Source organism: Mastomys coucha, unplaced genomic scaffold (genome assembly GCF_008632895.1).
Source record: "Mastomys coucha isolate ucsf_1 unplaced genomic scaffold, UCSF_Mcou_1 pScaffold21, whole genome shotgun sequence".
Taxonomy (NCBI): Eukaryota; Metazoa; Chordata; class Mammalia; order Rodentia; family Muridae; genus Mastomys; species Mastomys coucha.
In genome coordinates, this window is record NW_022196904.1 from 18,469,791 (window position 1) to 18,486,908 (window position 17,118).

A 17,118-nucleotide genomic window follows, 5' to 3' on the forward strand; every position below is an offset into this window, starting at 1 on the left:
TGGTAGAGCCCCTGCCTAGAATCCCCCAGTGAGGGGCTGGGGGCGTGGCTCAGTGATAGAGCCCCTGCTTAGAATCCCCCAGTGAGGGGCTGGGGGCGTGGCTCAGTGGTAGAGCCCCTGCTTAGAATATGTGAAAGTCTAGCTTTCATCTCCAGTACAAGAAATTGTATAAAAGAGATTCACTAGAGTCTGAGGTAGCCCAGACTAAAATAAAGGTTAACTTTGGAAGGAAGCATAAAGGCAGTGCCACAGCCAGAGTGGTTTTTTTCTTTACAGTGAATAAGAGGAGACATTTGGGGCTCCCTGCCACTTAGTGTTGGTAACAGCTCCCAGCTGTTGGTCCTGTACACACACACACCCTCTCTCTCTCTCTCTCTCTCCCTCTCTCTCTCTCTCTCTCTCTCTTGAGATTCTGGCCCTTTGTAACAAGTGCAACAGAGGCCAGTGCTTGGCTTTTCTGTATGTTTTTTTTTTTTTCATAATGTTGTTTCTTTTTCATAATCCCAGCTTGAGCGCCAAGAGGCGTATTGTTATATTTTTTTCAACCATAGTAAAAGGCTTTTAGTTTTAATTTTATAAATTTTACATTATGTCAGTTAGAAAAGAGATGAAATAAATAAGCCTAACTGAACATTGCTTACAGCATCAGGAAGCAACTCTGTTCTGTCCTCAGGAGGGAAGGCTAGCCCCAGGCAGACTCAGCACTGCTCTGACAGTTTGGACTGGGGGAGGCGACTTGATTGATAGCTTTCTTTGGGATTTGGCCCAGTGGTCAGAAGTGACTGCTGTTGCTCCATCTATCATCAGTAGCTTTGGAAGCAGCAAGTACAGCAAGCGGCTTGAGAGAAACACCAAGGCCTTGACTTGCCTCCCCCTCCCTCCTTTCCTGTCTCCTCCTCCCCTTCCATGCATCCTCTGCCCCTCTCTGGGATTTTATTTTATTATTTTGAGGAAAGGTCTTATGTAGATCAAACTTACCTGTTATTAAGCCTGGCCTTGCACGCTGATCCTCCTGCCAGCACCCCCAAGTGCCAGTGACAGGCTTACAGGGACGTGCCTCCACACTGGCTCCCCAGTCCCCTCCTTCACTGACCTAGAACCTAGTTCTTCAATTAAGGGTGGCTGTGCCCTCTGATCCTCCTGCCTCCACCTCCTAAGTACTTGTATTTCAAGTGTTTGGCACCATGTTCAGTTATGCTTGCTGTACGAGGGATTGTGCTCCAGCTTCCTGTGATCTAGGCAAACACCAACTGAGCTACATCCTCTCCCCTCACTCCCTTACTGTGTAGTTCAGACCGGCTTTGAACTCATCTTGCCTCAGCCTCCTGAGTATTAGAACTATAACCCCTCCCCCTAACCTGGCTTTCACACCCCATTCCCCCAGCAGCCTTTGTGTTCTGTCTGATTGGCCAGAGCTGTATCATGATCCAGCTGCTGGCAGAGGGGTGGGTCTTGCTTGGAGGTTGGGCACATGGCTTTTTCATGGTTCAGGACTATGTGGTCAGTTCTGCTTGTCATTGGTTCCTTCATATGCATCAGTATCTCTGTTTATTTTCTTGAGCTAATCTTAAGCATGCCAGTTGTGTGTTTGAGGGTGTGAGTATATGCAGCCTTCCTGAGTCAGAGTGTGTGATTTGTGGGTTCTGGGACCCCTGTCATGGCAGCTATGTGCTTGTAGGTATGTGTATTTATCGCTTATTTCTTCTTCCTCCTTTTATTATTATTGTTACTATTATTGAGACAGAGACTCTTACTCTCTAGCCAGTGCTAAGATTACAGTTATGACCCACCACACCTGGGTTTTGTTTTGTTTTTTTTTAAGACAAGGCTGCACTAAATAGCCCAGATGGACCTCAAACGTTTAATCTTCCTGCCTCAGGCCCCTAGTACTGGGATGCCAGGCTTGCAGCAGCATACTGTGGGGCTGTTTGAAAAAGTACCTTTCCAGGGAACAGTTGCCCTAGGTCAGGCAGTCCATGCTATGGAGATACGAGAAACAGTCACTGTGGGTTTTAGGTAGCTAGTGGATTCTCTCATTATAAATTACATTTACTTGTTTGTGTGTGTGTGGGGGGGGGTCATGTATATGTGGAGACTGGAGAACAACTTTCAGGAGTCGATTCTTTCCCTCTACTGTGCGGGTTCCAGGAAAGGAGATCAGGTCCTCAGGCTCCTTGACCTGCTGAGCTATCCCGGCCACCCTGTTACTGTGAGGTCTCACACAGAGCCCTGCAGAGGAGCACTGAGCTTTGCAGTTCTCCAGAGAGGATTGCTTCTGCAAGGCTGAGACAAGCAGCCCATCCAGATCCCCAGAGACATACTCTCCTGCCTCAGCTGGCTCATCTGCTGCCTTTCCCAGCTTCCTGCCTGGTGCTAAGGGTCTCTGAGATCTTCCTTGGTGGGAGCCTATGTCTTGTCTCCTGCTTTCTCCCAGTTCTGGGCCACCGTGGGTGGACTACCCACGTTCTTGCTTCTGTGGTGGCCCTGCCATCACCTGGAGCCAGAGAACATGGGCATTATTTTGTGTACTGGATTTTATATAAGAATGTAGTTACCAACTGTTACTGTAAGACTGGGGTCTGATGAAGAGAAGGCAGGGCTGCTGTCCCCACTGGAGTGAGGAACAGAAGGCAGGTTGGAATGACAGAAACATCTGTCACAGTATGGAAGGGTCAGTGGGGCTGAGCAGGTGTGCCCAAGAGAGGGGTCAGTCTGCGATGCTGAAAACTGGCTTCATCAGTGCGTCAGGAGGAGCTGGCGTGATGCTCCCAATATCTGCAAGGCAAGGTTGCAGCGTGCAGCCTCTCCAGCTCCTCCTGTTGACGGAGCCTGGTAAGGCACAGCTAGCCACCAGAGCTGTCTCCACAGAGCCGCCCCAGCCTGTGGGTGTGGGCAGGGAAGCATCACTTAATACTTGACGCTGCTGTGCTCCATATTTGGATTTGATCTTGTTTCTGACATCCTGTAACTCCTGGCCTTTGAGCTGACTCAACTGTGCATGTCCATAGAGCACTTGAGTACTGTGCCTCTCACCAAGATGCCTCTGTGGAACAGTCCCTTAGGGCACATAGTCCTCTGTACTGCCTGACTTTACATGAAAATTTGTCTGGACAGCATATGGCCTGGTGATTCCACCATGGAGAAGTGAAGTCAGCATGTCTGGGACAACCCCGCATCATGCAAACAGCCCCACTAAACTCAGTAGGCCATAACCAAGACACAAAATCAGGAGAGCTTTTAGGGGAGAAGGAGGGGTCTCCAGGGAGTCGGAGAGGGTCAGGGAAAGCTGGGTAAATATGAGCAAAACAAATTGCATACATGTATGGTTAGTGTCCAAGAACAATGCAAAAATTGAAAAAAAAAATCTGTCACGGCAGCAGTTGTTACTGAAGTCGGAGGAGTAAGGCGGAGAGCAGTGGAAGAGACACCCAGTAGTTCTCCCCAGCCTCCACATGGTGCATGTGCCCACATACCCATGTGCATGCACCATACACAGCGTAACAAAGGGCAGGTCTGTTGACTTCTCCCTCCTGCCTAGCTCCTAGGAGGTATCATCTTACACTGTCTTCTACCTAGGTCCTTCTGGTCACCTCCTCTTTCATGTCCCCCTCTGAGAGCCGAAGTGGCTCAAATCCCAACCGTGTTCGCATGTTTGGACCTGACAAGTTAGTCCGGGCAGCAGCAGAGAAGCGCTGGGACCGTGTTAAAATTGTGTGCAGCCAGCCATACAGCAAGGTACCTGGTGTGGAAGCTGAGGCATGCCCAGGACAAGGCGGGGACATCCTGAGTTCAGGGGGCTGGGAGCAACAGACAGCCACTGCTCATGTCAGGTTCCCAGCAATGGGTTTGAGATCTTCCTGGGACAGGCAGCTAGTTCTCTGGAGGGAATGTTAGGGTTTATTGAGGCCTGTCTGGCTCTGTTTAATATCAATGTTATTGTCTTATTGGGGCCAGGAACTCAGGCTCCTTATACCTTCTGCTTCTGCATCCAGGCAGCAGAGGAACAAAGAGCCCTGGGTAGTTTTGCATTCCATAAGTGGCTCCAGACAGAGATTGGGCACACAGAAGTGGACTTGCTGCCTGACAGCTGCCTGCCATTGGCAGTGAGGGTCAAAGAGCATGTGTGGGTTGAGGGGTGAGCTCTGACTTTGGACCACAGCTGGGGCTCAGTGAGGTTTAATGTCAGCATTACTACCATGTTCCCTGGGCACCAGCTTCAACTGAGCCAGAAAGGGCTTCCCTAAGTGACGGGGATGAGCGTCTAGCTCCGTCCTACGCAGACACCCTCACACACAACCCTGTGTTCCAGGACTCACCCTATGGCCTGAGTTTTGTGAAGTTTCACAGCCCTCCAGACAAAGATGAGGCGGAGGCTCCATCTCAGGTAAGTTATACCTGGCACCCCCAGAGCCTCTCCCTGCCTCTCCATCCTTGCCTGCCAGCAGTCTTCCCACAGCACTGACCTTTCGGGACCTTAGAAGGTGACAGTGACCAAGCTTGGCCAATTCCGCGTGAAAGAGGAGGATGACAGTGCCAACTCCCTGAAGCCAGGGGCGCTCTTCTTCAGTCGTATCAACAAGACGTCTTCAGGTGCCCGTGGGACTCGAGGTGCTAGGGATGGTGTTGGCAGAGCACTCACTTAGCATAGACCCTTGGGTTTAGCTCCCAGGCCCAATCCTGAAGTCTCAGCACAGGGGAAATGAGGCAGAAGGATCAGACATGTCAGGTTCTCCTTGGATAGGTAGGAAATCTGAGTTCAGTCTCAAAAGCAAACCTGAGAGCTGAGGGGCATGGCCAGGTCTCTGGGTCTGGGGCGGAGGCTGTCCAGGGAGGAGGGCTGGGCCTGGACCACTGAGTCAGGGGCGCAGTCTAGATTCCTGGGTCACTTCTGGATGTGGGAGCGACTTGATACCTGATAGATGGGAGCTGATGTGACTGTGGCCCTGCCCTCTCCCCTTCAGTCCAATGTGTCCTTCCATAGCCTCTGCAAGTGACCCAGCAGGACCCAGCTACGCAGCAGCTACGCTGCAGGCCTCTAGTGCAGCCTCCTCAGCCTCTCCAGTCCCCAAGGTTGTGAGCAGCTCTTCCAAGGTGAGGTCATCAGACGTTGGGGCAGTGGAGAGTGAGGAAAGCTGGAAGCCAACCCATCTCTCCCTCCTCAGCCTCAGGAGTCTCTCAAAGGGAAGAGGAAGCTGGACTTGAATCTAGAAGACAGGAAACCTCCCAGCAAACCCTCGGCAGGGCCACCCACCCCCAAGAGACCCAAATGTAAGCAAACTGGATTCCATGATTCTGTAGTGACCGGGGCTTGTGAGGGAAGGGCTATGGTCTTGAACCTGACATCTAAGAAGGGAGATAGAAAGCCTGACTTCCTGTGAGAGCTGGGGCTAGATGGAGAACCAACAGAATTTCTGTTCTTTTCTCCCCAGTGCCTGTTCCTAGTCGTACCCCAGCTGCAGCTCCAGCCTCTGCCCCAGCACAGAGAGCCGTCCCAGGGAAGCCCCAGGGAGAAGGCATAGAACCTAGGGGAGCTCGCGCTGGACTCCAGGAACTTGGCAAGATCCTGCAGGGGGTGGTGGTGGTGCTCAGTGGCTTCCAGAACCCCTTCCGCTCAGAGCTCCGGGACAAAGCCCTGGAGCTGGGGGCCAAGTATCGGCCAGACTGGACCCCGGACAGCACACACCTCATGTAGGCCTCTGACCTACCACACAGTTCCCTGCCCTGCATGCCCTCTCTTGCTTCATCTGTCCCTGTCCCGCTACTCTTCCTCCCTCCCTGCTTCCCTGTACCCCCCCCCATCTCTGCCTCTTTACCTCCTTAGTTCTCTGTTTTCTGCCTCCCTCCCTTAGCTCCATCTCTGTTCTGTCTCTCCCTCACCCTGTCTCACTTGTCTGTCACATCATGCCTGACATTCCCGTTTTGCATCCCCCAGCTGTGCCTTTGCCAACACTCCCAAGTACAGCCAGGTCCTGGGCCTCGGAGGCCGTATTGTGCGTAAAGAGTGGGTGCTGGACTGTCACCGCATGCGACGCCGGCTGCCTTCCCGGAGGTGAGGCCCCACGACCTGTCTCTTAGGCAGCATACACACCTGCCTCTCAGCCCAGAGCAGACAGTGAAGAGCCTGGGGCCTGCTAGGCTAGCTCAGATGGTCTCAAACCAACATCAGCTGTTTTCAGAGACAGGGGCAGGGCCTGCAGATGGGAAGTAACTTGCCTGGGTGGGTCACCAGATTTTGTAATGACATCTACTTTGTGCAGAAGGGGAAGGGCACTGGGCTGTGGCTGTGTAGAGGTGGAAGGGAGCCTCGGGGCTGTGTACCATTCTTCAGAACTGATCTTGAAGCTTCCTCTGGGTGCCAGGCAGAGCTGTCACCAAGGTGAGGACCCTGATGTTGAGCCCTGTGCTCACTTCAGCGAGTGGGTCAGAAGTGGTAGAACCCAGCTTCGAGGAGCTCAGGAAGGCCACAGCGAATAAGGATCTTGCAGGATGAGAACCATGTGTAGCAGACAGGCAGAGGGCATGCTGGGGTACAGAACAAGCAGGGACAGGCAGCATGTGCATCTATCTCCTTGATGTAGTGGGAGGTGGAAGAACCACTGGCTGCCAGCAGTAGGAGCTGTGGAGCTGGAGAAAAGCAAACTCTGATCCAAGTGAGGACTGGAGGCGAGATCTGCCTTACACGATGTGGCTTGAGTCTGTTTAATAAGCAGGGCTAACCCTGGCACATGTCAGGGACTGTGGTGGGGAAGGTGGGTGGGTTGGTTAGCTGGCCTGGAAGAGGCTGTCCAAACACTCCATCCACATCGTGGTTGGATTCCACAGATCCCTGGAAACTTGTTATCTAGCTTCAGTATTGTGATCATCCTGAACAGATATGCAGAGGGCGTCCGTGGGTTCCTTTATCCCCTGAGGTGTGTAAGGATAGGTAGCTAGTGTGTCACAGTAGGGGCTTGATTTCAGGACACACACGCGCACACACACACGCGCACACACACACGCACACACACACACACACACACACACACACACACACACACACACACACACACACACACACACACACACACAAGCACACGCGCACACACACACACACACACACACACACAGTACCCAGAATCAAAAATCTTAGGATAGTTGAGGATGGAGAGATGGCTCAGTGGTTGTTCTTTTAGAAGACCTGGGCTAATTTCCACATCCACATGGCAACTCTCAATCATCTGTAATGTCAATCTCAGAGTGTCTGATGACTTCTGGCCATTATAGGCACCAAGCACACACATATGCTGCACAGATAAATGTGCAGGCAAAATATTCATACATGTAAAATGATAGAGTATTTATATAACTGCATAAAGTCTTTCTACACATTTAAAAAAGATTACTATTTGAGTTTTATGTGGATGTGTATATATCTGTGCAGTGATGTGCATGTGTGTTCAGGTACTGAGGAGGCTAGCTAGCTGCGTCACATCCTCCAGAACTAGAGTTAGCGGCAGTTTTGAGCACCTGATGTGGGAACCAGATTTGGGTCTTTTGAGCAGTACAAGCTCTTAGACACTGAACCATCTCTCTAGCCTCACATACTTTTATGTGAGTGTGTATGTCTAAGAACTGAACCCAAGGCTTCCAACATGGTAAGCCACTGCTAAGCCACACCCCCGTGGGGGATTCCAGTCAGGGGCTTTACCACTGTGCCATATCCCTAGCCTTTCCAGTTTTGGTTTTGAGGGAGGGAGGGAGGGTCTTGTTCTGGCTGGACTTCAGTTCACTCTGTTCCTAGGCACTCCTCCCGCCTCTCAGCCTCTTGAATAGTTGGGATTAGAGACCTGCTCACCAGGCCAGGGTCCTCTTGTATGTTTTGAATCATTTGATGGTTTAAATTCAGCACTAGTATAAGTAGCATGTAAATCCTCACACCATGGTTGTTAGAGAATAGTGAGCAAAACAAGTCTGTGAATGTCGAGTGCAGACGCAGACTCTCTGATCTGTGATTGGTTGGCTGTACAGATGCAGAGACCCCAGATCTGGAGTTCCACCTGGATTTGCATTTGAGAATTTTCCCCTATTGCTTGGCATTCTCCTTTGATTGTCAAAGAGTAGACCACCTCCCATTGCTCTTTCTTCTCTTAAATGGAACAGATCTTCCCCATGAGGGAAAGAGCCTAGGGTGGCTAAGCTTCCTGGCATGTTGTGGAGCCCCTCTGAAGCTGGGAGGGGTCAGAGGCAGCAAGAGTAGGATTCCTACTCTATCCCCACCTCTCTCAGACTTCTCAGTTCTCTGCCTGAGGCCCAGTTCCTCCCCTAGGTATCTCATGGCAGGCCTTGGATCCAGCAGTGAGGACGAAGGGGACTCTCACAGCGAGAGCGGTGAAGATGAAGCTCCCAAGCTTCCCCGAAAGGTCTGGTGCCCCTGCAGGGCCAGGAGGGAGTACTGGGTGCCAACCCGGGTCTGCTGAGCTACCTCAGCGTCCCTCTTCTGCCCCCTGCTGGCTGTCCACAGCCTCACACTGCCCCGACCTCACCCAGCCCTCCTTCCTCAGCGGCCCCAGTCCAAAGCCAAGATCCAGGCAGCAGGACCCAGCCCACCCCTGAGGCCACCAACCACAAAAGAGACCAAAGCACCGTCACCAGGACCCCAGGACAATAGCGACACTGAGGGAGAACAGTCAGGTTAGAATCTGAGGGAGAGGTCTACACTCTTTATGTCTGAGGGAGGAGGGCTGGGGCTGGACCCCTGAGTCTGAGGGAGGAGGGCTGGGCCCTGAAGTCCTGGGTCTGAGGAAGGAGGCCTGGGTCCTGGACCCCTGATCCCTGGGTTTGGGCACAGGGCTGGTATCTTGATTTCTGGATCTGAGGGAGAGGGCTGTATGAAGGTGAAGGAGTGGAGGAAGGGGCCACTGTATATCCTGAAAACTGGATTGAGAGGGCAACTGAAGTCCACAGGCCCGGCTGCACTCTTGGGTGCCATTCTGGGAGGGGAGTCACTAGATATCCCAAGAAACAAGCCTGTTGACTGGGTTGCTACTGGCAGAAGGACGGGACAATGGGGCAGAAGATTCTGGGGACACTGAGGATGAACTGAGGAGGTAGGATTGCAGGGGGTTGGTTGGCCTGGCCTTGGGTGTGGGTATCTGCTTCCTGAGTGTTGACCCTTCACAACTCTTGATCGCCCAGGGTGGCCAAGCAGAGGGAGCAAAGACAGCTCCCAGCCCCAGGGGAGAATGGCGAGGACCCATATGCAGGCTCCACAGATGAGAACACAGACAGCGAGACTCCCTCAGAGGCTGACCTGCCAATTCCAGAGCTCCCAGGTTGGACATCCCTGACTCTGTGACACGCCCCTCCCCTTGATCCCCTGGGTCTCTGCTGTGTCATACACTACCTGCTTCCTTTCCTGTGACTCCCACTTCACCCCTGCTGACAGCTTCTTGCTCCTCACTCCCCTTCCTGCTCTGGCGAGCACCTGTGTGACCTTGCTGTGATCCCAGTGTGAGCAACCTCATTTGCTGACCTGTGACTCAGGACTCCCCATCTCACCCCTAAACCCAGCTCTGTCATCAGCCCTGCTGCCCCCGGACACCTGAGTGCTGGGCACATTGTATGTTTGCACTCATTACTGATAACGTTAAGCCAACTCTGTATGTGCATGCACTATTGAGCATGATTCTTTCTTGTTTTTTTTTTTTTTTTTAAGGCAGGTTCTCAGGTAGCCCAGGCTAGTCTTAAACCTGTGGCTTTCCTTCTGCCTCAGTCTTCCAGGTTCTTAGCAATGTGCCAGCAATCCCTGCCTACCAGAGAGCTCCTTAAGAAGGTTGTCTGAGCCTCCTGGGGTGGAGGAGAGCCTGCTATGGGGGTTCTTGTCTATAATCCCAGTACTTGGGAGGTCAAAGCAGAAGTATCACACATTCAAGGCCAGCCTGGCTACTGAGTAAGACCCTTTAAAAAAAAAAAGAGTGGAAGAGCAGGAGAGAAAAGAACAGTCACAATCAGGTAGTGAGGGTCGGGGTCACTGCAGGGGCCGTTTCTCAGGCTTGTGGGCAATTTCAGGAAAGTATTGTGAATTCCCAAATCAGGGGGGTGAATCAGTGACCTTAGAAATTGTATGGAAATGGGAAGAAAACCAGCTCAGAGGCCAATGTGGGAGCCAACAGAAGTGAAGTGGGCCACCCTGGGCCAGCCTGGGCCAAGGCCATAAGAGCCCTCATGGCTGTGTGTTTTAGCTACGGCTTAGCACCAGGCAGAGGCCTGCAGGAGCTTCCTGGTGCTAGACTAGAATTTATTAAGCATGGCCCCTCACTCCTGAGCACCTTATCCTTAGCTACGGTGCCTCTCCCTCCCTCTTTGCTTTTTAAGTACTTGGGAGCTTGGTCAGTGCCTCATGCTCTGCCTTTTCCCTTCTCTCCCACAGACTTCTTCGAGGGCAAACACTTCTTCCTGTATGGCGAGTTCCCTGGGGATGAGAGGAGGAAGCTCATCCGATATGTGACAGCTTTCAATGGGTCGGTTGTGGGATTGGGTGGGTACAATTGCAGGCTGGCAACGACAAAGGGTATGAGCTGTGGGAGGATGACATCAGTGTACCCAGCAGCATGAGCATAGCTGCAGAGTCCAGCACAGCGCTGCCCACTGTGCTTATAGCCCTGCAGGGCAAGGCTGCCCTTCTCCCACCCCTCTTGAGGGTCAGCACTGGGCATTGCTGGTTTGGCTTGTCAAGGCTGCTGCATTAAAGGCACAGGTCTCATAGGCAGTTGCAGGGGGCAGAGGTCAAGCTAAAAGCCAGGTTCACAAGCAAACAAGACAGAAAGAGGAGGAAAAGAGCTGGAGAGATGGCTGCTCTTCCAGAGGTCCTGAGTTCAATTCCCAGCAACCACATGGTGTCTCACAACTATCTGTAATGGGATCCAGTGTTCTCTTCTGGCATGCAGGTATACATGCAGGCAGAACACTGTACATAATAAATAAGTCAGAGAGAGAGAGAGAGAGAGAAAGAGAAAGAGAAAGAGAGGGGGGGGAGGGAGGATGAATGAATATTTGTCCAGAAAGAGGACAGTGCATAACAGCAGTGGAGAACAGTTGGAGTCTGTGGGATGGTGTGCCTCCTCAAGCACAGCTGGGGCTATTGAAGGATGGTTTTAGTACAGCTCTCAGCATGAGCGCTAAGAAGGAGGTGCTTTAGCAGGCAGCGTGGCCCACCTGAGTGTGTGGGCAAGCTGCTCACAGTTGTTCCCCCTCTTCCCTCCCACCAGTGAGCTCGAGGACTACATGAGCGAGCGGGTCCAGTTTGTCATCACAGCGCAGGAGTGGGATCCCAGCTTTGAGGAGGTGAGCCCTGGAGGGACAGAGATAGGGGTCCCACCCATTTTTTGCATCCCCTCTGTTCTCTGATTATATTCCCAAGTGGATCCCTCTCCCCAGGCCCTGATGGAAAATCCTTCCCTGGCCTTCGTCCGGCCCCGATGGATCTACAGTTGCAATGAGAAGCAGAAGTTACTCCCCCACCAGCTCTATGGGGTGGTGCCCCAGGCCTGAATGTATACCTGTGTACATGCATACACATGTGCACACACATGAGTTTAATAAAGGAGACTTCGTTTGAAGCAGTTGTTTCTCTCTTAGGTGACTCTAGGTTCTGCTGGTCTGGGTGCCCCTATCCCAGGGTCTGGGAAGAAGAGAATGGGGCCCTCCACCAGAGATCTGCTAAGAAGTAGCTTCCTGCCCACCTCTGTAGTTCTGTGCTGACAGGAGCCAGGGAGTTGGAACTGTGCCGGTGCTATCCCCCAAATAGATCTGATCCATCCTGTCACATATCTCTGGTCAGTGAGCTGGAGGCATTTATGCTTATCACATGTGCCAGACTAGCCAGGTTCCTTCTTTGGTGTCACCAGCATGGCCAGTATGGTTTACATCTAACTCCGGAGGCAGGATGGGTGGGAGGAAGGCTGTTCTTAGGAAGTTGCCCAAATCCTGGAGCCCCCAAGTCTAAGCTGGGAATGGAACAGAGCTGTTAGGGGACCAAAGCAGAAGGGGATGGAGTCAGGTAGTGGGGGGCAGAAGCCACATGGTGGGAGTAGCCTGAGGCTGCTCACTGCAAGGGGCTCTGGGGCACGTTTGCCTGGAAAGTGAGCACAGTCCTCAGGTGCTGTCCCTTGTGGCCATCAATCAGGTGGCCACATAATATAAAGGAATGAAGGCATACAGCCCGGTTCTTAAAGGTGGAAGCAGGAGGATCACTAAGCATTTGAGACCCACATGAGGTGCATTGTGAAGCCTTACCCACCCCCTTCCTAATGAAAAGCTGGAATAAGGAGGGAGAGATGGATGCAGGCAGGGAGGCCAACTTCCGGTCCCCAGACCCAGTCACACATTTCAAAACACTCTATCTCTGGGAAAGTTCTTCGGATGCCCTGGAGGGCTGTGAACTCCAGGCTGAGGGGTTTGGACTTCATTCTGGGGTGGGACCAGAAGGGCCTTTAGACAGGGCAAAGGTCAGGGTCAGCCGGGGTTGAGACCTGACCCTCAGGTTACCTCCTCTTGGATGTTTCCTAACTTTAACCAACCAAGGGTTACCGAACTCTCCCCAACCCCTGACTGTCTCAGGACTGACTGTTCACACTGGTTGTTTTTGGGCTTTGTGCGCTCAGTCAGTGGGTCAATGACTTGTCCATTCCACTGCACTGACCTTTCTCCCTTGTCACTCTCCCAACACTGAAGCCAGATACCACAAATATGGCCCAGGCAGACAATGTTCTGTCTGATGTTCTCCAGCAGGTCTGGCCGGCTAAGATCTGGATAGGTACCTAGGCTAAGTCTGGGATAACAGGAGCTGGCCTTCCCAAGGCTCCGGGGACCAATCTGCTGCTTTTCCAGCTTCTAGGGGCTGCCCACGGTCTCTCCATTTAAGGGCAGCTATGGCTGGCTGCATCCATCCACATTACATCACTGTGCTCTTGACCTGCACACGCCTGTCATCAAGGTGCTTGGGAGACAAGCAAGAGAACCTGGAGTTTGGATGGGGCTGCCCTGGAGGGTTGTGATAGCATCCTTGGCTGTATAGCAAGTTTGAGGCCAGCTTGGATGACATGAAACTCTCTGAGTGAACTTAAAGCAAAAGACCCTGGTGACATGATCCCCACTGGGGCTAATTATTATTTTTTGTGTCAGTACTGGGAATTTAATGCAAGCCTTTAGCACATACAACCACTCCACCTCTAAGCTGAGTCCCCAGCCCTGCACTAGTCTACGCAATGACCACCGATCCAAAATCTTCAATTCCTCCCACTTCTTTCTCCCTCAGCACATGCCATACCCACACTCCCAGGACCATGAAATGACTGTCCTTAGTTAGCCACTGTTCTGTGCAGTGTGTTCCCCATCTGTGAGACGCTGGGGATGCTGAGTGATGCCATGGGGCTTATGTGCCTAGCGGCATGGGAAGTGACAACGCAGTGTGGCACTTTGACAGTGCAGAACGGCAGCACTGGGGCAGGGTGGGGTCATTTAGATAGGGTTCTAAGGAAAGATCGCTCAAAGGCATTGCAGCCCCCTGCAGGGACCTGGGAAGTAGAGCATCAGGCTGTCTAGAGACCCACTTCCACTCAGTCACTGTCCCGTTGGTCGCGGGGAAGTCCTCTCTGTCTCATTTTCCCTATCTGTAAGGTAAGGTGGACCAGACCAACACCTTTGGGTTCTTTGTTTCTGAGACCTTTGCAGGAGGCAATTAATGCTATTCAAATTGACCCAGTGTCAACAGTAGTTTTCCTTGCTACCTACCCCAGTGGTCTGGATTCCCAAAAGACAGACAGATAGACACATACACACAACCTTATATTTAATATGCTTTAATCAGCTCAATGGCTAGGTCACTTCCGGACCTCCACGTGACTAACACACTCCCCTCTGATATTGCTGAATTATTACTTCTAAAACCTATGTTCCATCCTGGCTACTCCAGACCTAGACCAGCAGCCCTCCTAGGCCACGATCCCTGACTCTTATACGTTGGCAGTCTCTCTGTCCTACATTTCTCAGAGCTGGTCTTTCTCCTTTCCCAGCATGGTGGTTCTAAATCCTTCATCCTTTCTGTCAGTTCCCTCGCCTGTGAATCTTAAAGTCCTGTCTCTGTCTCTCTGCCCAGCCATCAGCCACCAGCAACTTTACTTACTATTCAGAACCAACTGGGGGCAGAGACCCTCAGGGTCTTACAGTCTTACATTTGGATTCTCATGCAATTTTGAAAACCCAGTTAACATAATACAAGCATTAGACCAAATTCACAACAACGACCATCTTATAGCCCAGGGTGGCCTCAAACTCCTTATGTAGCAGAAGATGACTTTGAACTCCTGATTCTCCTCTCTGCGCCTCACAAGTATTGGCATGAAATATGTGCCATCGTCCTTCACTTGAGTGAGTTTGCTTTTGTGCAAACGTTGTTGCTGTGGAGTTTTGGAAGGACTCTAACAGGGCAGGTCAGCACAGATAAGAAGCCTGACTGCTGGAATGGTGCAGGGAGAATCCTGACCCCTCCAAGGCCTTCCCCAGCAGCTTAGAGCACAGCAGCCTGCTCACTTCCTCTGGCTCCTTGTAGAACATTCAGATCTCAGCTCCAATGTCACCACAGACCTTACCTCTTCAAGTCCTGAGGTGCACAAGCTACCATGCTCCTGGGTGGGTCGCATGGTGGCAACTTTACACCCATTCTCTTCATTCAGGATTTGTTCCTTTTTAGTTTCAAAGAATACGCTGTCTCTGGTCTCTTAAGAGAATTCTTTCCATTTAAACATCTTGGAATTTTTAGATTTTTATCTTCACCCAAGTCTAGATGCATTTATCAAGCAGAGTATAGGCTTGATGCCTGCCTGGGCTACAAAGATACCATCTTTTTTTTTTTTAAAGATTTATTTTATTTATTATTTTATGTATATGAGTACACTGTAGCTGTACGGACGGCCATGAGCCATGATGTGTGTGGCTGCTAGGAATTGAACTCAGGACCTCTGCCGGCCCTGCTTGCTCTGGCCCCGCCCCGCTTCACTTCACTGTAGCTGTCTTCAGACAAACCAGAAGAGGGCATTCAATCTCATTATGGGTGGTTGTGAGCCACCATGTGGTTGCTGGGATCCAAACTCAGGACCTTCGTAAGAGCAGTCAGTGCTCTTACCCGCTGAGCCATCTCACCAGCCCCCAAAGATACCATCTTTAGAAAAAAATAAAAATAGGGCTGAGTTCAAATCCCAGCAACCACATGGTGGCTTACAACCTCCCATAATGAGATATGATGCCCTCTTCTGGTGATGCGTCTGAAGTTAGCTACAGTGTACTATAATGTATGATAATAAATAAATCTTTGGGACAGAGCAAGCAGGGACTGATCGAGTGGGGTTAACTGGAGTGAGCGGGGTTGACCGGAGCGAGCAGAGGTCCTAAAAATTCAATCTCCAACAACCACACGAAGGCTCACAACCATCTGTACAGCTACAGTGTACTCACATACATAAAATAAATAAATCTTTAAAAAAGAAAAAAAAAAGAAAAATATAACATAGGTGCTAGAGAGTTGACTCACCAGTGGATCTTGCAGAAGACCCAGGTTCAATTTCCAGCATCCACATGGTGGCTCATAACCACCTTATATAACTCCAGCCCTATAGGATCCAATTCCTTCTTCTGATGGCCAAAGATATACATATGTATGGTGCATAGACATATGTAGGCAAAACACCCATACACATAAAATAGTAAAATCTAAATTGAAAAAAAAGTTAGGACTTATAGCCAGATGTGATGGTTAATGCCAGCACTCAGGAGGCGGAGGAAGACGGGTCTTATGGATCTCTATGACTTCAAGAACAGCCAGGGAATACACAGAGAAACCCTGTCTTGAAAAACCAAAAAGAAAGAAAAATTGAGACTTAGGCACCAGTGAGAAGCTCAGTGGGCACAACACTTGCTGTGTGAGCCCAGTGACCTGACTTTGATTCCCAGAAGCCACATAGGGGCACAAGTGGAGTACTGACTACACAAAATTGTCTTCTGCCCTCTACATACATAATGTGGCACACTCTGCACTGGCTGGTTTTGTGTGTCAACTTGACCCAGGCTGGAGTTATTACAGAGAATGGAACTTCAGGTGAGGAAATGCCACCATAAGATCCAACTGTGGGGCATTTTCTCAATTAGTGATCAAGTGGGTAGGGCCCCTGGTTGGTGGTGCCATCCCTGGACTGGTAGTCTTGGGTTCTATAAGAAAGCAAGCTGAGCAAGCCAGGGGAAGCAAGCCAGTAAGTAACATCTTTCCATGGCTTCTGCATCAGTTCCTGCTTCCTGACCTGCTTGAGTTCCAGTCCTGACTTCCTCTGGTGATCAACAGCAATGTGGAAATAAGCTAAATAAACCCTTTCCTCTCCAACTTACTTCTTGGTCGAGATGTTTGTGCAGGAATAGAAACCCTGACTAAGACATCCTCTGTCATGCATGCACACACAATAATAAATTAAACTTAGCCAGGCATGGTGGCTCACATCTTTAATCAGCAGGCAGATCTCTAAATTTTAGGCCAGCTTGATCTACATACATAGTAAATTCCATGCAAGCCAGAGCTATATAGTGAGACCCTGTCTCAAAACTAAATAAAAAAAGAAAGAGAGATAAAAAAAAAGCCTAGGTTATCTACATAATGTATTTTAGACCACCTGGGGACAACTGTCTCAAAAAACCCAAAAAAGCCTTTGCTTCCTGATCTAGGAAGTGTCTGAGCAGGCCATGCTACAATCTTTTTTTTCTCTTTTTAAAGAATTACTATTTTTATGTACATGAGTACAGTGTAGCTGTTTTCAGACACTCCAGAAGAGGGCATCAGATCCCATTACAAGTAGATGTTTTGTGAGCCACCATATGGTTGCTAGGAATTGAAATAGGGACCTCTGGAAGAGCAGTCAGTGCTGTTGGCCACTGAGCCGGCTCTCTAGTACCCATGCTACAGTCTTTAATGCTCCCACTGCCATGGACCTAGCCCCGACTGGCTCAGCCATCATACTTTCTACATCATGGTGGATTCCTGGAACCTTAGCCAAGAAAACCTCTTCTCTCTCTCTCTCTCTCTCTCTCTCTCTCTCTCTC

General features: G+C 50.7%; 1 protein-coding gene across 2 annotated transcripts in view; it reads left to right on the forward strand.

Annotated features, from left to right (window-relative positions):
- Xrcc1 (X-ray repair cross complementing 1) overlaps window positions 1-11,597 on the forward strand; it is a 28,469-nt gene extending 16,872 nt beyond the window's left edge. The window contains exons 4-17 of one of the 2 annotated variants that reach the window (XM_031385664.1): window positions 3,577-3,735; window positions 4,310-4,384; window positions 4,479-4,590; window positions 4,982-5,091; window positions 5,163-5,268; window positions 5,430-5,688; window positions 5,933-6,049; window positions 8,306-8,399; window positions 8,541-8,670; window positions 9,032-9,086; window positions 9,175-9,311; window positions 10,409-10,499; window positions 11,247-11,322; window positions 11,416-11,597. In XM_031385664.1, coding sequence (XP_031241524.1) covers window positions 3,577-3,735; window positions 4,310-4,384; window positions 4,479-4,590; window positions 4,982-5,091; window positions 5,163-5,268; window positions 5,430-5,688; window positions 5,933-6,049; window positions 8,306-8,399; window positions 8,541-8,670; window positions 9,032-9,086; window positions 9,175-9,311; window positions 10,409-10,499; window positions 11,247-11,322; window positions 11,416-11,529 — 1,635 coding nt within the window. In that variant the 3' untranslated portion in view covers window positions 11,530-11,597. The remainder of the gene's footprint in view (window positions 1-3,576; window positions 3,736-4,309; window positions 4,385-4,478; window positions 4,591-4,981; window positions 5,092-5,162; window positions 5,269-5,429; window positions 5,689-5,932; window positions 6,050-8,305; window positions 8,400-8,540; window positions 8,671-9,031; window positions 9,087-9,174; window positions 9,312-10,408; window positions 10,500-11,246; window positions 11,323-11,415) is intronic. The other variant, XM_031385665.1, reaches the window with a different exon arrangement.
- The last annotated feature ends 5,521 nt before the right edge of the window (window positions 11,598-17,118 follow it).